Below are 24,449 nucleotides of genomic sequence, written 5' to 3'. Positions count from 1 at the left end.
TCAGGAGTTTTGGACCTTGAAGACCTTAAGAAATACAGGAAAGGGGCGGGCCCTCATCCTGTGTGCAGAAAAGGCATTCACAAAGGGAGATCATCGTGGGGAAAAGGCAAATCACAAATCACACCTAACGCTTCAATAACACATTGTCTTTTGTTCCAATAGGGACAGAAATGCTCATCTCTATTCACTTTTGATAAGACCTACCTACGTTATAACAACGAGTTCCTTTTGCAGACAGAAAGATGCCCTTCCCTGCACTGGCCATTCCCAAGAGGGCAAAGCCCAGGCATGCCTTTGAAGCTTCTCTCCTTCTGGCTTTGGAGGCAGGAAGTATTTTTTTAAAGGGAGGAGGAAATTAAAATAAAAAGTAATAACAGACCGAAAATGGGGCCTGTTTCAAATGCAAATAACCATTTCTTAATTTACCAGTTTTATAACACAGTGTAATTTTGTGTTTCAGATTTTTTAAATTTTTAAGTGTTAGTTTTTTTCATTATGAAAGTAATATAACCACATTTTGGGATATGCAGAAGAGAAAAAAAACCCAATTCTTTATAATCCCCTCATTTCCACTCAACCAAAGTTAGTTTCTTTGGTGTTTTTCTTCCTTTTGTTTGACTAGTTCCATGTAGTGTGTAGCCCAGCGCTTTTCAAACTCTGATATACCAGCAGATCACCTAAGGATTTGTTAAAATGCCAATTCTGACTCAGTAGGTCAGAGGCAGGGCCAGGGAATTTTAATAAACTCACAGGTGATGTCACTGCTGGTCCTGGACCACACGCTGAATCACACAGAGCTGGGGTAAACCCCAGGCTGTGTGGTTTTAGGCAACCCACTCAGCCTTTCAGCTCCAGTTCCTAAGTCCTGGTTCTTGGGGGGGGGGGGGGGCTGCCACTGACGGTAAGAGACGTCCAAGGCACCCATGACTAAGCACTGCCAAAATGTCACTGGGAGGACTATGTGGGTTTGAGGAGCCACTGAGGTAGGAATGAGATTCCTGAGGAGCCCACTCCAGAGGGAAGCTCTAAGGAGGGTGAACCAGTAACTTCAGGGCTCTGTCTTACTGGGGCCAGAGTGGAACTGCTCAGGGTGTGGAGCGGAGGCAGAAGCTGCCACCCACATCTCCCATTCTCCATCCTCCTACCATGCCCGCCCCTCTGCCACACGAAGGTCACACAGATTTCATTAATCTTGGCTGCTGAAGTGAGACAGATGATTTCAGTCTCAGCCTTGCCCCTGTCCACTGGATGTGTTCCCAGCTAAAATCTTAGTTTATTAAACCCTAAGGTGTCTGGTTGGGAGGGGGCCACTTTCAACAAGAGATGTGTGTTAAGTCTCCACAGTTCTAGGGAGAGCTGATCATCTCCCTTATGCCTACCACACACAGCATCTGCTCCTCTCCCCAGCATCCCACAGCAGAAAAGCGCCCCCTCATAGCCTGGCGCTTGACGGTCTATGATCTGATCCCTTGTAGCTTTCCTGCCTCATTTTCTTCTGCCCCACACTCTAGCCACACTGAAAGGTTCCCAAGCCCAACTTCCATGCCACTGCCGTGTTACTTCCTCTGCATCAAATGCCCTTCCCTACCTTGATCATCGAAGAACGAGCTTCAGTTTATCCCTCGGAACCTGTTACAAGTCTCCTTTAGAAGCCTTCCAGAACCTCTCATGCAGTGGCTGACCTCTTGCCCCGAGCCTCCTTCGTGCCGTGTCTTGACCTTCGTGACGTGTCTTCGTGCACGGACCTGACACGGGGCACAACTCTTGATACCAGGTGGCTTAGGAAAAAACGAGGGGGAGGATTCATTGGTTTGCCTATGGGAAAAGTCCTGGTGGTAGAGCTGGTTTCAGACACAGCTGAGACAAAGGATTAAACTGTGCCCCTGGAACCCTGCTTCTAGCTGTGGATTGGCTCTGCCTTCCTTTGTGTGGGTTTCTTCCTCACGAAGTCTCTCACAATCGCACACACCGCCTCTTACCTCTAAGTTCCGGGAAAGACTTCACTCTCCCAGTAGCCCTGCAAAAGCCCCAGAATCAAGTCTCAGTGTCTGGCTTGGTCACGTGCTGATCCTTGAACCAATCACTGTGGCCGGGGGAATCAAGGGCTCTCATTGGCCCAGCCTGAGTGACGTAGCCATCCCCGAAGCAACAGGTACTAGAATAGGGAGGGGCCGTTTTTGGAGGGAAATCGGAGCTCTGGAACCAGAGGTCAAGTAGGCGCCAGGCAGCCCAAACCCGTTAAGTGCCCACCTTGGATGTCTTAGAGCACTTTTCACATTGTATTATTTGTTTATACCTCTCTCCTCCAGCTAGTTGGGAATGAGGGTCTTTCTAATTTCTAATTCCGGAACAGCATTCCAGCCTAAGGGGCAAGGAGCTTAATAAATGGCTATTTAATTGTCATTTTAGACATTGCCTTGTGGTGTGACCTACATAGCAAGTAAATCAGAACAGGTTTTGACAACGAGTTTTGTGATATGTATATTAAGATAATGCTTCCTGACATTTTTTTTAAATTATAAAGTGAGTTTTTTGCTCAGTGTCAGTGCCCATACTGGGCGAGTCCGTGGGTCTCTCGTGGAATCCTCCGGATGCTGGAGAAAGCAGGGCACCCTCTGTCCTCAACAGGCGCGAAAACTGAGGGGCCCAAATCACTAAGTAGATTATCTGAGGTAACACAGTGGAATTGGTGGGAGTTAATCCCACCCAGGCTGACTTTCCAGGCCTGGCTGACGGCTTGCTGAAGGGGTTATCAATTCAGGGGGACACAGAGAGAGAAAGATCTCAGAAGCACCTTCTGGGGCTTTTTGGAAATATTTCCCTTCGTTTGGGTTCCCTCAGAGGCAAACCCCGAGATGAAGATTGAAGTGTCCATGCTTCACTTGGGAGGGGATCCAGGGTACGCTGCTGAGAAGAGTGTTCGAGAGTGTTTGAGGGAACCCGAGAGGTGAAGGCAGCCAGTGGTGCAAGTGCCAGGCATGGACACCGCTGTGAAAAACTGGAGCGGAAGGCCGTGGAGACCAGCTGAGGGCCAGGGAAGAGCTCAGAGCTGTCCCACCCCAGGGGCAAGGGATCTGGCCTGTTTTACCCTGACTCTCTTCAGCCATTGGTTGGGGCTGCTCCCTGGGACAATGCTTTGCCAGGCTGCCCAAGGCTAGAAAAAGGCCTCGCCACACCAGATGGACAGGCCAGGGGCCTCACGGGGGGCACTGACAGAAGCTGCTGCCACCCTCGTCCTCCCAAGCTGGAAGTGGCTCTTCAACAGAAAAACAGACCAAGATATTTTAAATCGGGGCTGCTCCAGTCCCCCAACAGTGGAGCACATCAGGCGCTCACCTCATCCCCCAGAGCCTGGGAAAGCCTGAGGGGGAGGTGCTGGAAGAACCAGTGTTTCCCCTAGGCTGTTGCTTCTTCCTGTTCTCCCTTCACTTTTCTTACTGTTTCCCTCAAGTTTTAATGAGTGTCACACAAAGAGCCTCCTGAAGAGTGTCTGGAGGGTTTGAAATGTGGTCCTGGGGTTCGGTAAACAACACAGGTTGATTCTTTTTCATTTCTTCTAAGAAAAAAATGATCAAATATTTTAGACAAAGTGGAAGAACAGAAACGTCGCAGAAACCCATGTACCCACCCACAAGCTTTAGAGCTAGACCATTTCAAGTTGATTCCATCTTTTCAAGAACCACCATTAGAGGGGTGGAGGCAGGAGCCCGAGCTTCCAGGCTCCACTCTGCCCTTCTCGGCTGTGGTCTTACAGGTTCATTTCATTGAGTCTCAGTTTCCTTTTCTATGAAATGGGGATCATGGCAGAACCTACCTTAAGGGGAGAACAAGCTAATGAGGAAACATAGGCAGTCGGTGCCTTTTGTTCTGGTGAAATGTTTCATTGATTTCTTGATAAGCCTGAGAAGTCTTCATCTTTTTTCCTTCTTCAATGGCTGCAATCTTCACTCATGATGTTGGTAGCACAATAGAGTTCTTAGTGAAAAATGAGTATAGGCAAGGCTGGCCATTTCTCAAGTCTTGTCAGCAAGCAAGTACAAGGATATATATACTTTTTGCTATTCTAGGAGGGGGTCACATAGGTTAGCTCATGAGCGAGTATGGGTCTGTTCCAGTAAATATTCACTTATTTGCTTATGCAGGTGTGCGTGTGGGGGGCAAAACATGTGCATGAACTTCGTGTCAGTGGATACTGTCCCCTGACACACTTTTATCTGGTTACATTTTTTTCCTGTCATGGCTAATTTTGGGTCATTTTTATCCTGTTATAGTAATATCCAAATATCCTGACATTCCTTCAAAAATCCTCCAGTTTTTATTTTCTCCTTACTGCCAAGAAAAAAGAGATAAAAAGACCTTACATTCTAAGTCACACACCCGGGCCCTTCAAGAACAACTTCAGAACAGAGGGGCATCAGTTAGCTACTGCTGTGTAACAAACACTACAGTTTCAATGGCTTAAAACAATGAACACTGTTGCTCCTGAGACTACAGGTTAAAGCTGGGTGATACTTCTAGTCTCAGCTGGGCTCACTCACATGTCTGAGGTCAACTGAGAGTCCTGTAAGGAGCTTTTTGATCTGCTCTGGGCCCTCTTGTACTTTTGGGGGTCAGATGGCTGGAAGCTGGTCCAGGATGTAAGCTGGGACATCAGGGCTCGTCTCCAAGTGCTTTTACATCCAGCAGACTAACCTCCTTTGTTCACATGGTATGAGAGAGAGAGGAAGTGTGCAAGTACTCACAATTTACACCACTCACACCATCATTTCTGCCACATTCTGGCCAGAACAAGTCATGAGTTCAGCTCACTTTCAAAGTGGTAGAGAAATAGACTCATCTCTCAATGAGAAGGGCTGCAAAGTCATATTGCAAAGGGACATGAGGACAGGGAGGCCATTAATACAAAGAACCTACTACAAAAGGGAAGCGTTCTGGAATGGTCAGCCTATCTCCTTTGCCACTACCCACAGCTGAGGCATGTGGGTCTTCAAATTGGCAGGTTCAGCCTTGCTCCAGGGAAGAAGGGAGGGAAGGAGGGAAGAAGGAAGAGAGGACTGGGATCTTGGTAACACTATGTCCCCTCCCCATCCTCGCCAACAGCCAAGGGTCTGGGAGGGATTCACTCTGGCACTGAGTGTTCCAGGCATCCAATTTGGAGTTCCTAATACTTAGTGAATCCCTGAGACAGTGCTGTAAGTTGGTTTAATAGGGCATTACTGGTGCATAAACTAGCAACTAATTGTTTAGCATATTTACCCACGTCTTTAAGCAACAAGATAAACACATGCAGTCTGTTCCACTGTCATTGCTGCCATGATGATCATGTTCATTAATCCCTCTTTCAAGAACCGTATGTTAAAGGGTGTTCCTTGTCTTAATTCGGGGTGCCTGAGCTTTAGGGGACTCCATCAGAGGGAGTTAAAGGTGGTATCCCTCCAGTCTCACTGACCATCCTGTGGACTTCAGAGTCTCCTCCATGCCAGCTTCCCCACCAGCTTCTGCCTTGTCCCTGGCTGGGCACTCAACCATCCGTTGTCATCCCCCATGCCAATCACTTGTCTGCCTGACTTGGGTGACAGCAGCCCTGGGAGTTAGATTTGGCTCCAAATCTGGGCTCCACTGTTCTTCTGAGTTGCTTCGGGACATTTTTAAAAACCTCACTGAAACTCAGCTTTCTCATCTGGAAAATGGGCATTAGATGATCCAGATTGCTGGTGAGGTTCACTCAGAGTAAAAGAGGTTCACTCAGAGTCAAAGATGGCAAAGGTTGAATAATCTGGCCCCTGTTCCCTCCCTGAACTCTTCCGCTATTCAGCAACCTCTCACTCATTTTCCTCTGGCTACATGAGCCTCCTTGCTCTTCCAGGCAGGCTGCTTCCTGGGGGCTCTTAAACATGCCATTCCCCCAAGACAGCCACATGACTCTCTCCCTCACACCCTTCCTGCCTTTGCTGAAACTCACCTTCTCCCTGTCTGCCAGGTCTGTCTAGAGAACTTTGCGACACTCCCCATCCAGCTTCCCTGCTTGATTTTTCTCCTCATTACTTAGCACTGTATAATTTACTCCACAGTTCATCACATTCACACATCGTCAAAAGCAAAAGGAGCCATTAGTTTTGTACCACATAGGAGAAAAAAATACCACCAATTAAACCGTAGAACAATGCGAAGACACCATTGAAGGCAGGATATACTCTGATTTCAGACATGTTAAATGTGAGGAAAAAATCCCTGTCATAGAATTGATGAAATATGATGTATTTTACTTATTTAGGTGGTTTCTTTTCTGTTCTCCTCACTGAATGACAGAGGATCTTTGCCTGTTTTGTTCAGTGCTGGGTCCTTGGCACACAGGGCACTGCCCAGCACCTGGGAGGTGCTCACGCAATATTGTTCAACGTTGAATGCTGTCTCTTCACTTCCTAGAAAGTGCAAAACCTTAGAATTGCCTTAATACTGCCCAAATGGGTTGTATGAATACCTGGCGCGAGATACAGCATGTCAAGAAAGGGATCAGGTGGAAAAGCAGCCCCCTGGATAGTGGGAGGGAGGGAGCTCTACACATGTTGTAAATGCTCACTAAGTATTTATTCATGTGTGATTCGATAGTCTGAGATGTCTTGGATCCCAAACTAAACACTGGTGTGGGGCCTCTCCAGAGCGTGGGAGCAAAGGGCTTGCCTCTGCAGGAACTCATTGCTACAGTGTGGATGGCGCCCCCTAGGGTTGGGGGGCACCCTGCTTGAATGGTCAAACACAGCCACCCTGGCTTCATGCCTCCTCCCTGTCCCCGGGATGGGACCCAATGAGAGAGGGGTGTGAACAAGTGAACATGGCGACTCATGGGACCTGTCACAGGTTGGGGAGTGGCAATTCGTCCCATCCTCACCAAGGGCCTCTCACATTCAGAATTGAGACAGTCCAGGAAGGTCACATTCTGTGTGAATTTTTAGTCAGTGCTTTGTAAAAGCATTAATGAAGTCTAATTTTAAATGCAAAACTGGAAATAATACAAATATTTCCCTTTACACACACACACACCAGTAAGTGGAAGGAAATTCAAGAGTCAAACACTTTCATAGAGGGCAGGCCAAAAGAATTTTAAGTTGCCCTGCGCTGCTGCCACACGATGGCGCCACGCCAGCCACAGACAGAAGTTGCCTCTTTCCTGTCCTTGTTGGCCTCTAATTCTGAGTGTTGAATTATGCAAGGTCTTTAGGAACACTTCCCTCACATACCCCTTGTTGTCTTGTTCAATGCATTCATTTGTTGATTTGTGCCATTTAAAATATACCACTTTGTGACACCATTTCTTCATTATTTGCTCTATAGGAGCCCCCGAACATGGAAATGGCCCAGAGTCCGTTGGCTCTGAGAGGCCCCAAAGATTTATTTTCATTGACCCAGAAGAGGCAGCATCCTCTTGGATGAGTTCCCCCATCCATACATCCCCGGAGACTTCCATGTGCACATGCACGAAGCAAATACTCCCCCACACATACCCTAGGAAAGTCTTCTGCTGGAAACCAGATGTCAGAGATGGACCAGATGGGCTCTTAAGCACCTAGAGGCTACGGGCTCCCAGGGGAGACCTCGTGGAGCAGATGATGTTTGAGCTGAGTCTTGACCTTTATTGGGTTGAGAGTGTGAACATGAACATAAAATTATTAATTACTCACCTAAGTCTTTGTCTCATTGGCAGAACTACAAGCTTCTTGTGATCAGGATACACATTTTATTCATTTATTATTCTGCCCTTCTATTTAACATAGGAACTGGAAAGTGAATTAACTATGCAAAGCCCTGCCTGACATGTAGTAAAGACTGTGTAAGCATTTGCCACCGTTATTGGTCATGGTGTTATGTTGCAAGTAACCAGAATCAACTTATACAGAATGAGCGAGTGATGTGGTGGGAAAAGGCTCAGATCAAAGACCTAAGGTTTGGATTTGAATCCAGGATGTGTCCCTGACTAGCTCTGATCCTCAATTCAATATTGATAAAATAGGGATAATAAAATCTTTCAGCCCTGGCATTTTTATGGTGAAATGAAATTTGAGAACATGGACAGAAAGCAACCAGACTGTGGAAGGTGCTCCATGCTAACTCTGTTCACCCTTCTCATGTTATGGCCCCCTAGCACCTAGCATAGGACTGGGGGTGTGTATGGGCTCAATAAATGTTTATTAATGGATTGATAAGTAATAGTCTCATTGCTTTAAGAATATTAGTCATGAGGGGCACCTGGGTGGCTCAGTTGATCATGAGTCTGTCTTTGGCCCAAGTCATGATCCCAGAGTCCTGGGATTGAGCCCCATGGGAGCCATCTTCTTCCTCTGCCCTCTCCCCAGGTGCTCATGCTCACGCTCTCTCTTTCTCTCTCTCTCTCAAATAAATAAAATCTTAAAAAACCAAAGAATGTTAATCATAAGACATGTTCAGTGTCTTAAACTCTTAGGCAGGAATGGGAAGTATCTGACTTAAGACTCTGCTCACTGCTCAGCACCCAAGGCAGACATTACTAATCAACCATGAGATTCTACCAGTTAGGACTGGCCAGTTAGGGTCAAGCACAACTGGCCAGATGCTTCAGGTGAGGGCAGTGAACAGAAGTGAAGAGTTGGCCCTCCTATGGGTCCAGGGGAAGAATAACCAGAAGCCTTCCTGCAACTCACTTTGGCTTTGTCCAGAACTGGTTGTGAAAAAATAAACTAGCTTCTGTGTTGACTCGCTTACATGAAGAGAAACCCAATTTCTTTATGATAAAATACCTCTCACACTAATGAGTCTCCCTAGAGTCTTTACAAATTGGGGTTTGATTTGGCTTTTTGTTTGTTCTAAATTACCAGGAAGACTTTTTTTTCTTTAAGTGGCAGGAAGCATCATTCCATCTGAAAAAAATCATCATGATGCCTCTCTTTCCTGGGTGGTTGACTCACTTGCTTGGCTCCAGGAGGCGCTGCCACTCAGTTCTGGTTAGGGGTGGTGCGCATGCCAGTGTGTGTGCACGCTCACAAACCACGGGCACACACACACACACGCACACACACATGCACACAAACACCTGCTAGGGGCAAAAACACACCATGCTTGAAGTGGGTGTGTCCCCCACGCCTGGGGCTGCCGACAGAAGCCTTTCTGCAAAGGCTTGTTAATTCTTAGATGGCGGGGTGTGAATATCGTCTGACATTTCTAGCGCGTCTTCTCTGCGCTTCGTCTCGCCCACACTGAACCATGCACCTGCAGAAGGGAGCACGAGCGTGCTTGGAGCAGATGTTGTGTGCCCTGGGAATGCTTAAATATGTACTGTAACGAAGGCGTTTGTTATCCAAACACAGGACCAGAGGGAGGAGGAGCTGGTGGGGGGCATTGCTCTGGCTTCCCCAAGTCTATGTCTGAGTGACCTGGGTGGGTAGCCTGTTAAATCCCAGGCTTGGATAAAAACAAAAGGCTATCCTGGTTTTATTTTTTTAAAACAAGCTCAGGGAGATGTTAGAGTTTATTATGGGGGGGGGCCCAAACAACACATGGGCTGTGGAGTCAGAGAACCCTGACTTTGAGTTCCAACTCTACCATTTAACTTAATGGGTGAGCTTAGGTCAGTTGTTTAGCTTCTCTGAGCCTCCTCACCTGATCTCTTAAAGGTATTTACCCCTCAGGATTGTGGTCAAGGCCACTAGGTTAGTGATTCATAAGCTGGATGCAGTGCTGGATATTATTTTCTTTATTTGAGCTGCTAAGTTAAGAGTGGCATGTCAGGGCAACTTTGTCCTGATACTAGAGATACTATGAACCTTTTCTAGTTGGCTCTGGTTCTCAGCTTCCTGTCCCCAGCTCTCGCATTCCTGTGTGTTGTGGGGGTGGTTCCACAGGTCCACTCCCCTGCAGATCCAGCCCCTTCCCAGGCCTTGAAGGGAAAATGTATTATGTTGCTCAGTACTTTGCTGGTTGCAAGTGATGGAAAATGGGATCTTACTGATTTGTGTAATGAGAAAGTTCAAGGGTCTATCCGACTTCCTGAGGTTAGACACGAGGCACAAACACGCCATCTGAACTTGATTTTACCCTGTCTCTGTCTTCTCCACTTTCTCCAGGTTGGCTTCATTCTCAAGATTTTCCTCATGGCCACAAGATGGCTGCTGGCAACATTGGTTCATACTTAGCCTGAAAAATGTAAGTCTCTGTCCCAGCATTCTTAGCAAAATCTTGAGACATACTTTGACCAAGCAAGGTGAGGAGAGAAGGAACTAGGCACCGTGTCCAAGGAATGCATCCCACTCACAGGCTGATGACACCGGGCAGGAAGACAGTGTGCAAAGTTACCTCCCCAAAGAAAACTTGAGGGTTCTTGCTCGTCAAGGAGCGTAGGATGCTGGCAAGACACACTGCAACCATCTACTACCTGTTTCAGCCTGAAGCTGTGGTCCAAGGGGCTCAGCATTGAGCCTTCTCATTGGTGCACTCCCCTGGGACCCAGTGTCCCTGCTCTGACCACAGGTCCATGACTCAGAAAGTGTTGGGAAAATGAAATTAAAGTACCGGCTTGGGTGTTGTGAGTGATCAATGGGGTTATGTAATTAAATGCTTACTTAGCTCATTGTTTGGAGGCAGTGCTTTATGCCACCAAGGTTATTTCCATCTCTGGGATGCAGGAGGAAAGAACGTCTCTGCCTCCCTGCAGGGAGATCGGGGCCTTGGGGCTGAGTTCTGGCCAATGGGCTGTCGGTGGGAATGGCATACATACTCATGTCCAGGCCTGGCTGCCTTCCATGCTGCCTCTCTCCACTGCCCATCTGGTGGAAGCAAAGTACTCCACCAGAAACTGAAGCTGCCTTCCGAACCAGCACTAATACCTCAGTCACTGTGTGGAGGCAAGCCCCCCCAGGAGATCAACTGGCCCCAGGTACATGGGACTTTGTGAAAGCAACAACCAAACCTTTGATATGTTACATCAGTAGTTCTCCAAGTGGGGGGGGGGGCATTTGATAATATCTGGAGACATTTTGGTCTCTGTTGAGAAGTGGGGTGGGGTGAGGAAATGGCATCTAGGGGGTAGAGGTCAGGGATGCTGCTAAACACCCTACAGTACCCAGGACAGGCCACCGCAGAGAATTACTTGGCCCCAAATGTCAATAGCACCAGGGTTAAGAAACCCTGCCTTAAAATATGGACACCTTGAGAGAAAAGATTTGTTATGGCCCTATTTAGAACCCTCTAACAGCTTCTATCACACCCAGGAACAATTCTGGACCCTCCCTACCTTGATCTATAAGGCCCTGTAGGTCTGGGATCCTGCCCCGACCCTCCTACCTCACATCCTGTCCTCTCCCCATCCCTCACTCGATGCCAAGCACCTTTGCTTCATCTGACCTGACCTCTTTTAGACCTCAAGGCCTTTGTACCTGCTGTTCCCTCTGTCTTAAATGCATTTCCCCCTGCTCTTCCAATTATGCAGGTACAAGTTACAGGTCACCTATTCAGAGACACCTTCCCTGATCACACAGTCTGTTTGAGATTCCCTTCCACCACCTCATGATTCTCCATTATCCCACCATATCACCATTATTGGTGATCACGACAAACCTGATCTACAGTGCAGGAACGTGCTGGTTACCCGGGAGGGGACGGATCTGTTTTCCCTGTGGAACGTGAGGACACGAGGAGAGTGCCATGCCTGTGTCAATTATTTCTGTCTCTCCAGCACCTGGCACAACAGCTGGTGCCCGTGCAAGGTAAAAAATAAATGTGTTGAATGAATGAGTAGATGAGTAATGGGTAGAGAGAGCAGAGTCTTTGCAGTCAGCCACCCCTGGATTGAATTCTGGCTCTTCCACCAGCTGTGAGTCATCTTCCATCTCCAAACCTCCCATCTGCTCATCTGTAAAATGGACATTAAGAATCCCATCTCCCAGGCTGCTATGAGGATATAGGAGAACAGTGTATGCAGAGTGCCGGCATGATTCCCAGCACAGAACAGACACTTGTAAGATGTGCAGTGAATATCAGGTACATGGATAAACACACTTCCCTGTGTGCTCTCATTTTGAGGATGAACACTGGGAAGGGAGGAAGGAAATGGAGTTGGAATGCCAGAGCCCAGTTTATCCAGCGGCTTCTGCTTCTCTCTTCCTCAATGACCCTATTCTGTACCCCACCCCTTCCTGTAAGACCATGACCCTCATCCTAGTCTGCCCAAAGTCACAGGACCCAGCCTGAAGCCCGGTTTCCCTGCAGTCTGCCTCTCCTTTGCAAGATCCAGGAGCAAGGCAGCCAACACTAGGGTCCCTCTAGTGAGAGTCACAGCCCCTCCCTGTGGGTACCTCCCAGTCCCTGCCTCTATCTGCATCCATCTAGACCATGCAGGAAATGAAAGTAGGCAGCCATCCTTTGCAATAAAGAGCTCCATAACACCCTGTGATGTCTGCAAAAAGGAATGTGATTCGGGGCCTCTTTCTTTCAAGTACAGTTTCATAGCAAACTTGGGGCCATAAAGGAATTCTGAAGAGTGAGGACAGCAGGCAGGATGCAGAGAAGGGGTGAATTGGAGAGGTGGGTGCAGGAACCCCACCTTGTGAGACAGACAGGCGTGTGAGGTTAGGAGCTCCCACATGGTCTCAGCGTGGACATGGAACCTCTCTGAGCCTTATTGCCCTCAGCTGTAAAATGAAATGGCAATAGGCCCTGCCAGGTTAGGTTATTGTGAAAATCAAATGAGGTAAAACTTGCATAGCTCCATTTGACTGTGGGCTGACCCGGGTGACTTGCTTCCAAAGAGTAGGTGTGCCAAGGGTTAAAGATGCCTTATTAGTAGAGAAACCTGCAAATCGAGCCTCAAGCCAGGTGAACAAAGTTAACCTCAGTGATGAGTGACTTCAGCAGTCCCCAGCAGGCTTCACAAGCTGGCCTCTGAGCAGCCTGAGCTGGACGGGGGGATACACACAAACAAGCTTTCTCTTGTCCCATCTCTACAGCCAGGCTCTCCGGCCCTCCTTTGGCACTTCTTAATGAAGCCCCAGGCAGTTTACAACCCCAGGCTCTCTGGGGTGGAGATTTTACAGTCTCTCCTCCCAACCAGCACCTTGGCTCCATCAGCTGTCCTTTTCCAGACTGGCCATGGAGCCTGTTCTGGGTTGAAATCTGTCTCCTCCATCAAATGGTGTATTGAAGTCTGAACCCCATTATCTCCAAATGTGGCCTTATTTGGAAATATGGTCATTAACATATGTAATTAGTTAAAATGAAGTCATATGGAAGAAGCTGGGCCCCCTAATCCAATATGCGTAGCAGACTTACAAAGGCTTACAAAGGCCTTGTGAAGACAGACACGGGGAGAAGACCAACCAAAGACGGAGGATTGGAGTGATGCTTCCACAAGCCAAGGGACACCAAAGATTGCCAGCAAACCACCAGAAGCTAAGAGGAGGTAAGGAATGACTCCCCAGCAGACCGTAGGGCTGTAGCCCTGCTGTCACCTTGATTTCAGACTTCCATCCCCCAGAACTGTGAGACAGTATCTGTTGTTTTAAGCCACCAAGTCTGGGCCTGGGAAACTACCATGGGGCCAGAAGGAAGGGTCTGCTTTGCCCCACTTCATGGCCTTTACCATCCTCAGAGGTATACCCCGATCCAAACATTGCCAGGTCCCTGACATGCCTTCTGTGCCCCCTCTCTGGAGCCCCTCATTTGGCTTCAGGCCTCCCTGTTCCCTCCCACCAGTGGGGATGGTGTGGGGGTGGGGTTGAGTGTGGTAAAGCATCTTCCCCTGCTCTTCTCCTCAGAGGCACTGGTTGAGGTAGGGGGCAACACTCGGGATCCCATGATGGGCCTTTTTCTCCAGGTATAGAATTCTTTGTACCCTTTGTGTTCAACTGTGGCCTCAAGCACCAATTTCCCAGGTGGCAGGACAAGCCCCACTCACCATCCCTTTACCCCAGATTTGCAAGCTCAGGTGGGTTTTCCAGACCACCAGATAATCCTTGTCCCACCCCAGCTGTACCTTCAGGCTTCTGCTGGTATTCACCTGCTGGGCCCCTTGCACCCACAGTGACCTAACGACAGGTGCCTCCTTCAGAAATATTCTGGGGTCTGCTCTTATATAACATTTTCTCCCTTCCTCAGTAGAGTTAAATGGATGAATGAATAAATGAATGAATGGAAATGCACTGCGGGAAGACAGTGTGATGTTCCGGAATTAGACTGCCTGGGTTCGAATCCTGGGACCAAGACTAGCTGTGTGACCTTAGTCAAGTTACTTAACATCTCTGGCTCTCAGTTTCCTCATCTACAAAATAAGGATAATAACAATACATACTCTTGAAGTCATTGTGGGGATTCAGTGAGATCTTGCCAACAACCGATTTGGGGCCTGATGCCAATAAAGGTTAGCTTCTTCGTCATCCAGGGCCCAAGTCTCGGTATCTTTCTGCCTCATCCTGTGTCTGTGCTTAGAACCTAATTTCCTTAGGTCCAGCCTAATCTTTTTCCACCCACTGGGTTCAGCTAATTCATCCAGTGCTGAGTAATTTATTATCACAGGCAGTGCTCTGGAGACAGACCAAAGGTTAAGATGCTATGGGCTAGACTCATGGGGGAGAGGCACATTTTTAGTCTGAGGAAACAGGATATGTAGAAAAATGGTACACATGCCAAAAGGGGGCTGGGATGAAGAACCTCTTAACTGCCCATTAAAGCCTCAGATAGCAACACAGGTGGCAGCCTGCAACTAAGCGGCTCTGAGACTTTGTGTTGGAAAAAATGACTCCAGGACCCCCTTTAAAAAGAAGAGCGTGGTTTGGTGGCCGTGTCCACAGGGAACTAGCTGCTGTGTGTTTCAGAAAGTATCCTCTCTCTCCCTTCTTTAAAGCACCTAGGAGATTTGACAAAATCCACTTAAGAGATGAGCAGGAAGAAGATAATTGGTCTCCCACCCAGTCCCACCCCCTGGGGACCCAGCAGGGGGACAAAATGGACCTCAGAACGCTGCAAAATATGCAGCGTCATAACACAGACTGTCTTCAAGTGTGTGCCTTCTGCTGTGAGAAAACCAGCACTGTGCAAAAACTTCTGTATTCTCCAAGTGATGCATGCACAGCGCCCGTCAGCTGGCAAACCATTTCTGTACCCTAGATCTCCAACATCCTTTGGGTCCAACCGGGTGCAAGAGCTGAGGCACAGAGGGGTGAGGCGACGTTCTCGAGGTAACTGAAGGGGTGCAGCTGGGACCAATCCCAGGCTCCTTGGAGGACAACCTGTGCTCTCTCTCACCAGGCTGGAGTACCTCTTTTCCTCTAGAACAAACCCAGGTCTGTGGTGTGTGGTCTGGCATCCAGTTGAGAAGATGACACCCTAGGAAGAGAATGACCTGGTAAAGAACATAAGGGGCTGTGGCCTCAATTTTCATATTTGGTAGCAGAAGGCAATTCCAGATGGACCCAGACGTTTGGAAAGCATCGAAGGAAGAATTTGAGGAAACAGGATATGGGAAAAATCATGGGTGTGTTCAGAGGGCATTTCGATCAGTCCAAGATGAAGCTTTCTCTGCTTCTCCAGACCTTGAAGTGTGTGAGGCTGAGGGAAATAACGGAGGTTCCTTGTTTTTTTTCTTAGTAATTTCAGTGGCTTGGTAGGAATTAAAGTCAGCTGGGTGCCACTCTGGTGAGAACTTCTGGTAAAGGTGATGGTATAAACCTGCCTAACGAGCATGAGGATGACAGCAAAGGACCATGACAGGCATTACACAGAGAAAGCTAAACCCTTGGGGTCTTCTGGGCATCCATAAACAACTAAACTTTCTTTCCAGCTGTCCAAGATCAGAACCCCTTGAATGGCATCATTGCCAGCGGTCAGCTGGGCAAGAAAATTAAAGTTCATGATTTCCAGTCCGTCTTTGTCTTCTCCTTCTCCCCCTTTCCCTCTTTCTTTTATGTAATTCCTTTCTAGCCATTTTCAGATGGTTCCCCTCTTGACAAGGAGTCATGTGCACAAAATTAATCCAGTGTCTTTGAGTTATTCTTTGACTCTAGGCTCCAGCACAAGCTAGCTGGCAAAGGCCCTCTGGCATGTCACTTAACCTCTTGGGTCTTGTTTTTCTCCACTGTAAAATGGGGATAATAGCTACCATCTCTGGGGTTATTCTAAGGATTAAGCCAGATAGATAACGCATGAAAAGAGTTACACACATGCCTGACATCCACTAGTGCTACTGCTAAACTCATCATTTCTATCAGATTCCTATGGTAGCTGTTGTCAAAAACTGACCTCAGTGCCTCAGAGCCAAAATAGAACGCATGGAGAGTTTGGGGTTAAGAGGAACGACAGCTTTATTGCTTTGCCAGGCAAAGGAGGCTGCAGCAGGCTAAGGCCTTCAAAACTGCAAGCCCTCCCAAAGGATCTGGGCTGAGGTGTTTTCTAGGGAAATCAGGATCTAGCTGGTTTTGACAGGAATTGTGTATGTGCCGCCAGCCTCATTTGTCATGTCTTTGGGGGTGATATGGAGTTCCTGAAAGAAAAAAGCTAAGAAGGGAGGAGGGGAGGTTTGGGGAAGAGAAAAAAGGTTGTTTAGTTTAAAATTAAGCCTGGCTGAAGCATTAGTGCAGCTATTTTGATTTTTGTTCAATTTTGTGCTTTTAAACCATTTCATAATGAATTACCACAGATTTAGTGGCTTAAAACAACATAAATTCTCCTATGGTTCTGGAGGTCGGAAGTCTGAAATGAGCCTTACAAAGTGTGATATTATGAATTATAATAAATCTACATTTGGTCTTCAGCCCACTTCCTGACCCAGATCTCCTAAACCCTTGGAATTTCCTAAGGGAAGACAGCAATAAAGGAGTCTTATTTTGTTGATGAGTGACTTTTGGAAAGCACTGAAAGACAGGGGCTGGTTGCTTGGAGAATCATAACCCAGGTATGATTAGAGGGTTGGGATGCTCAGTCCCACCTCTGACCTCGGTGGAGGTCTCTACAGTAAAATGTAGGTCTCTACAGTAAAATGTAGAGATTGAGTTCAATCACTAATGGCCAATGATTTAATCAGTCATGCCTATGTAACGAAGCCTCCATAAAATCCTCTAAAAAAGACAAATTTCGGAGAGCTTCCAGGTTTGTGAGCATGTAAAGATTTGTGATTTGTAGCTTTCTCAAAGAGGGCAAGGGATCTCCATCCCCCTTCCCACATACCTTGCCTTAGTTTATCTTTTCCATCTGGCTGTTCTTGAATTACATCCTTTTATAATACAAACCAGTAATCTAGTAATGTTTCTCTGAGCCCTGTGTGCTGCTCTAATAAATCAATCAAACCCAAGGAGGGGTTCATTGGAACCTCCAATTTAGAAGCATAGGTGACAGCCAGGACATGGAATCAGTATCTGAAGTGAAGGCACCCTTGTAGGACTGAGCCCTTAACCTATAGGATCTGAGGCTATCTCCAGTTAGATAATGTCAGAATTGAGTTGAATTGTAGGACACAAGATGCCACTGGAGAATTGCTTGGTGGTGGGAAGACCTGCACACATTGAACTGGGGTGCGGAATCGCTGCAAGGCTAGAACCTAGGGGTCATGGTGCTATACTCCTAGAAGTTCTGGAAGAGGACTTCTTTTCCTTCTAGAGGCTGCCTGTTTTCCCTAGCATGTGGTCTTTGATCCTTCTGCCTCCTTTATAAGGACCCTTTTGATTACATTGGGCCCATCCAGATAATCTCCCTATCCTAAGATATTTAATTTAATCATGGCTGCAAATTCCCTTTTGCCACAGAGGTAACATATTCAGAGGTTTTGGACATTAGAAGATGGACACCTTTGACCAGGGGTCATTAGGCTGTCTAATACAATCATTAATATTTTTACCAACACTAGCTCATTTAACTTATTTCATTCTCATTAAGTCCCATGAAGTAGATACTGTTTTATTCCCATTTGGAAATTGAGGCACAGAGAAGTTAAGTAACTTTCCCAAAGTCACATAGCCAGTAAGTGCAATTGGAAACCAGGAAACTCGCCTCTGGAGTTCATGTTCTTACCAGCTGAAATATGTAAAGTGGCACATTGTAAGTACTATATTCATGTTACCTATTATTATTGTTATTTCTACCAAGAGTAATATAATAATCTTCTATAATATAATCACATATGGTTCTTGTGAGAACTAGATAAGTTAACCTGTGAGAAGCACCAGACAGTGCCAGTCATACTGCAGATCTTCTAAAGGCATTTAGATCTTTCCAGTCCTACCAACCCGCCTTTCTTTTCACCACGAAGAATATTTGTGGTCACTATGCCCTCCCCAAGATGGCGCCACCCCAACCCCAAATCCGCCCCACTCAAGATGGCGCCCATTGCTCGAAAGCGGCATTCGCCCTTCTCAAGATGGCGCCAACACTAACTCTTGTTATCCTTTCTCTTTCTTCAAGATGGCCTTAACACTGGGCATTCTTTGACTCTCTCAAAATGGTGGCAGGTGCAATACGCACAACATCTGACCTTTCCAAGATGGCGCCGGCGTCGCATACTTACCGTCGCTATTATTACAGACTCTTCCGGTTGTGCGGAACGCAGGCATTTGAGGCCTGCGGGAGACATTGCCGGCTCCAGCTTTTTGCTGAGACACGCTGGTGGCAGAATGGACCGGAGGAAAAAGCCTTTGGATGTTACGGCCTCCTCGGTGAGTGCGGGTACAGGTGATGCTACGGGGCTCCGAGTTCTCATCTCCAGTAGACAAGAATCTCGACCTTGTTTCTTCACTCGGGAGACCCAGACCTGGCCTTCCCTCAAACAGGAACCCGGACCTGGCTTTTCTCGGATGGGGACTCGGGCCGACTTTCTTACTTACAGGACGCGGTACTTGGCTTTTCCCCTCGGATACAGGACCAGGATTCCCTCTATAGATACAGACCTGAACCTGGTGTCTTTTCCTGTTTGAGTGCCCCTGCCTTCCCCCTGCGGCAACCCGGCCAGGCCTCCTTGCCAGTCCTGTCTCCCTCTGTGCTTGCTGTACAGACACAAACCGCCTTCCTCGTTTCCTTTCCACTCCACGGACTAGAAGGGGTCTCCCAGAACATGAGGGAGGGTGACTTATTCCCGGGGATCCGAGAGCGCCCAGCATCCCGACCAGGAGCTAAACAGTGTGAATGCACCCATAGGTTGCAGTGCCCGCGGGTTGTAAGGTCTAGCGGGATGTAAGCAGTTTTTGTTAAATTAGTTACTTACTTCTAGGGAGAAAACCTGCTCGAGTACGTTTCTGTGCACTATCTCATTGAATTCTCCCAACTGCATTAGGGAGTAGGTGCTATTAATATCCGTGTTTTATAGCTGATAAATTTGAGGCCCAGTAAAGGAGGTGGCTATTCCCAGCTTACATACAGAATTCTTAGAGATAGAACTGGTGCACTCAGGCTGTTCCTCACCAAAGCTATTGCCTTTTCTGTTACATCAGAGCAAATTGCCTAATATTTGATTTAATCTTCAGTTTACTGCAAAGTATTAGGATGCAAAAGGACTGCAAAGGAAAACTACTACGTGTCCCAATATTCAGATCTCTTTTTCTAGTCTCATATTGAAAATTAGTCCTAGTTATTATGGTTCAGCATAAGGAACCAAAAAGCTGTAAATATTAAGGTTATTCTATCTGTCAGGTTAAAATAAGCCATAGCCATCGTAGAAATGCCATCTGGAAATGGACAGTACTCAGCGCATCTTCCTCTTAAAACTCAAAAGTGGTCATAGAAGAGGAAAATGTGTGGCTATAAAATTGTTGCAGTTAAGAAGACTCAGAAGAAGGAACCAAAGTTTTTGTGTTTAGAAATTTAGGGTATTAGGTCTTAGGATGAAACTGCCCTTAGCATTATTAAATCTCTGCCAAGGCTGCTTTTAAATTGGTGTCTTCCAAAATAGAAATCATTGAACTCAGTCATTTTGATTTCCCTTAAAAGTCAGTCTGTGATGCTGGGTTCTATAAGTATCTGATTTATAGGGAGCTGTATCCGGACCTTTAAAAAAGGAACTGGCATTTTGTATTTCTTTGCAGAGTAGACAGTGGTGATAGGTATAAGTGAGAGGTAGGCATGGATATTCACCCAGGAGCCCTGTTCTTTCCTGTTTTTGAACCCAGTGATTCAACCAAACTTAGAGTTTCCAGAACATACATAAACCTGGAGATCTTCTCATTCACTCAGTCCACTTTATTTCTAACTGTTGAAATCTTGCCGATGTTTTTTTTAAAAGTTTATTTATTTATTTATTTATTTTTAAGATTTTATTTATTTATTTGACAGAGAGAAATCACAAGTAGATGGAGAGGCAGGCAGAGAGAGAGGAAGGGAAGCAGGCTCCCTGCTGAGCAGAGAGCCCCATGCGGGACTCGATCCCAGGACCCTGAGATCATGACCTGAGCCGAAGGCAGCGGCTTAACCCACTGAGCCACCCAGGCGCCCCTAAAAGTTTATTTATTTAAGTAATCTCTACACCCAACATCAGCCTGAAACTCATACCCTGAGATCTAGGAGTTGTGCTCTCTTCTGACGGAGCCAGTCACACTCCCCTTGCCTATCGTTTAAAGCTCGGCTCAAGGCTGTCTCTGATCACTGTGGACAGAAGGAAATGCCCCTGTAGCTGAACTTCTGTGCTTTTTATTCCACCACCACCACCCCTTTTTAAAGATTTTATTTTTAAGTAATCTCTACATACAATGTGAGGCTGGAACTCACAACCCAAGATCAAGAGTCTCATGCTTCACCCACTTGAGCCAGTCAGGTGTCCCTGTTTTCTTTCACTCTTAAAGTCATTTATTACATTTTACTGATATTATAAGTTACCTTTTTTTTTTTTTTTTAAATTAGGTTGTAACTCTTTGAGGCATGGGAGTGTGTATTTCATGTTTGTATCCTGCTCTTTAGTGCTCAGATAGTTGATGAACAAAGATATTTTTCTGCAGAAATAATAAATTGTGATGATTAAATGAGGTTACAGTATAAAAAAGCCAAGTAAAATGTCAGGCATGGAGAAGGTATTTTAAATTGTTAGTTCATTTTTAAAAAATAATTTATTTGTCAGAGAGAAAGCACAAGCAGGAGGAACAGCAGGCTTCCCGCTGAGCAAGGAACCTGATGTGGGACTCGATCCCAGGACCCTGAGATTATAATCTGAGCCGAAGGCAGCTGTTTAACCGACTGAGCCACACAGATGCCCCTTAAAGTTATTAGTTCAATCTGAATCTAACAAGTGCAGACTTCATTTACTTTGCTTAATCACCTTCCCCTTAGCCCAGTATTGAAGGTTAGGGTAGAAATATATTACCAAGAGAACTGGAATGCTGTAGGAGTTGGTTTTATTTTGTACTGGATTATGAATTCAGAGACATTTAATTTTGTATCCATTTTTGTGCATTTATAGGAACTTTAAATTTTGCTTTGAGAATTAGAATAATTTGGAAATCTAGTCACTCATTAGAATTAACTAAATGTTTGCTCATTGGTTTTATTCTAGTTGGTAGACCTTAAGGCTGAACTCTTCCGAAAACAAGAAGAATTCAAACAAGAAAAACTTCTAAAAGATTCCGGAGTTTTGGGAAAACCAAAAACAACTAATAAGGTAAAAATAAGATCTGGTTATCTCCATTAATTCTAAACATGGGGAAATTATACCATACCTAGGTTTTTTGAAAATGTCCTTCTCTGCTACATATAAAAATTAAGAGAAAATCCCTGGTAGTTGAACATCTGCATAAAATGTTTTATATTAAAATAGAAATTAGAGCATTTAAAAGCACATTATAATACTGTAATTATGCAGCACTTCTTTTGCAAGAGTGCGTGTTTTAATTAGTGGTTTGTGTACATTCTTAGGAAAGATCAGCTGTATAGGTATTATTAATACAAACAGATAAACAATTAGATGATACAGTAATATAGTAGAAAATATCAGGGTCTTTAAGAGTTGTGACTAGGTTATGGTATTTATCACTTCTATTAATCTATCGAATTAAGTGTAATCATTCAGGAGATAAGAGATAAGTAATTCTGTAGACGTGTAAAGGAATTCTTTATATAATTTAGGGCTTTTTTTTTTCAGCACTAGCTTTTCCTTGTATAGTTTGTCTGCATGACAAAGGTTGGCTCTCATATCTAGTTTTCTTCATAGATTCGTAAGGTTAATCGTTTTTCTTCTGATGCGTAAGTAGAGATTTTTTTTGCAATCACTTGGTTCTGTTTTGTCTTTTTAAATAAATATGCTCCAGAAACCCAGTATCTGGAGCAAACAGAATGCAGGAGTTTCAAATCGAGCTGAGAAGGATACAGAACAGAAGATCGAGGAACAGAAGACTTTAGACAAAGCAAGGTAAAGTTAAGCTGTGCTAACTATAGTTGCCTCTGGGGCTACTCAAGCAGAGAAGTGAGAGTTCCACTTTTACACTTCTGGGTTAAACAGTTTTAATTTTGTCATTTTTTCAGCCATATGCTCTATAAATATAAAATAGACACTGAAAATAATATAATTTGCAGATGTATTTGTAGTCTTATAAAAAGAGAAGACATAACCTCAGTCTGAAAGATGAAACAAGTTTTCATCATCAAGTTTTCAAGGCTCCCACTTTGAGCCTTTAATGGGCACTAAGATGGTCATCAAGTGTTTAAGAAGTGTCCACATAGTGGTGTGGTTCTGGGCTACTAGGTAATATTACAGTAGCATTTAGAAACTAAATTATCCCCCTTTTTATTTTGAAAAACTTGAAAACAACAAAATAGTTGAAAGAAGAGCACGGTGAATCTTCTAATATTCTTTTTTTTTTTAAAGATTTTATTTATTTATTTGACAGACAAAGATCACAAGTAGGCAGAGAGGCAGGCAGAGAGAGAGAGAGAGAGAGGGAAGCAGGCTCCCTGCGGAGCAGAGAGCCCGATGCGGGGCTCGATTCCAGGACCCTGAGATCATGACCTGAGCCGAAGGCAGAGGCTTTAACCCACTGAGCCACCCAGGCGCCCCTCTTCTAATATTCTTTACCTAAGTTCACCAATTAATGTTTTTCCTCGTTTGTTTTTGCTTCTCTCTCTCTCCCCTGCCTTGGTGTATGTGTACGTAGAGAAACTTTTGTAAACATCATGATACTTTGCCTCAAAATATTTCAGTATATATCTCCCAAGAACAAGGATGTTGTCCTACATCACTATAATAATGCTATCATACCCATAAAATTTAATACTAATAAAATAATATTATCTATTTTATGGTATATAGGCAGAGTTCACCAGTTATCCTGGTACAGTTAAGTCCTTCATAGTTTTGTTTTGTTTTTTAATTTAATCCAGAATTCAAAGATTGCACATTGCATTTAGTTTTCATATTTTTCTTTATTTTTCTCTTTTAAGGGGGAGAAATTTTGTTTATAGCACAACTTTTTTTTTTTTTTAAGTTAATTTATTTTTTTCTTGAGTAATCTCTAGACCTGACGTGGGGCTCAAACTCACAACCCTGAGATCAAGAATTGTACACACCTCCAACTAAGCCAGCCAAGCAGCCCGGATGGTGTATTTCTTTAGACTCCTTTAATCTAGACTAATTCCCAGGCCTTTTTGTTGTCTGTTATCCCATTGCTGTTCTTGAAGAGTCCAGACCTGTTGCTCTGCAGTGTATGATTACAGTCACGTTAACTGTTTTTGGTTAAGAATAAAATGTATATGGGCGCCTGGGTGGCTCAGTGGGTTAAGCCGCTGCCTTCGGCTCAGGTCATGATCTCAGGGTCCTGGGATCGAGTCCCGCATGGGGCTCTCTGCTCAGCAGGGAGCCTGCTTCCTCCTCTCTCTCTCTCTACCTGCCTCTCCAACTACTTGTGATTTCTCTCTGTCAAATAAATAAATAAAATCTTTAAAAAAAAAAAAGAATAAAATGTATATGATGTGTTCTTCCTATTGGATCACAGTAGGAGGCTCACAGTGTCAGTTTGAGTTGTTATTGGTGATGAAGGTTGATCACTTGGTTAAGAAAGGCCTGCTAGATTTTTCCACTGTAAAGGTGCTCTTCCCCATTTGTAATTCATAATCTAAGGAGGGAAACTGAGATTATGAATATCTTGTTCACCAACATATTTCCACATAGTTATTATATTGGTGATTTCTAAGTGATGATTTTTCTAATTCTTTAATTCTATCTTTATCTTTATTTTCATTCCATTTATTAACTGGCATTCCTCTGTAAAGAAGAACTCTCCCTTATTTGCAGTGTCACCCTAGATTTAGAGAGAATCCCCAATTTTTTTTTTTTTTTTTAAGATTTTTTATTTATTTATTTGACAGACAGAGATCACAAGTAGGCAGAGAGGCAGGCAGAGAGAGAGAGAGAGGGAAGCAGGCTCCCTGTGGAGCAGAGAGCCCGATTCGGGGCTTGATCCCAGATCCCTGAGATCATGACCCGAGCCGAAGGCAGCGGCTTAAGCCACTGAGCCACCCAGGCGCCCCCA

General features: G+C 45.4%; 1 protein-coding gene across 1 annotated transcript in view; it reads left to right on the top strand.

The window, feature by feature from the left end:
• The first annotated feature begins 18,534 nt into the window (after positions 1-18,534).
• Positions 18,535-24,449, top strand: part of CCDC174 (coiled-coil domain containing 174) — a 26,015-nt gene continuing 20,100 nt past the window's right edge. Inside the window, exons 1-3 of the mRNA XM_059390392.1 lie at positions 18,535-18,662; positions 21,482-21,586; positions 22,233-22,333. Of these exons, the coding sequence (XP_059246375.1) occupies positions 18,621-18,662; positions 21,482-21,586; positions 22,233-22,333 (248 nt within the window). The 5' untranslated portion in view covers positions 18,535-18,620. The remainder of the gene's footprint in view (positions 18,663-21,481; positions 21,587-22,232; positions 22,334-24,449) is intronic.

Source organism: Mustela nigripes, chromosome 2 (assembly GCF_022355385.1).
Source record: "Mustela nigripes isolate SB6536 chromosome 2, MUSNIG.SB6536, whole genome shotgun sequence".
NCBI lineage: Eukaryota > Metazoa > Chordata > Mammalia > Carnivora > Mustelidae > Mustela > Mustela nigripes.
This window is presented reverse-complemented; position numbering and strand designations above follow the sequence as displayed.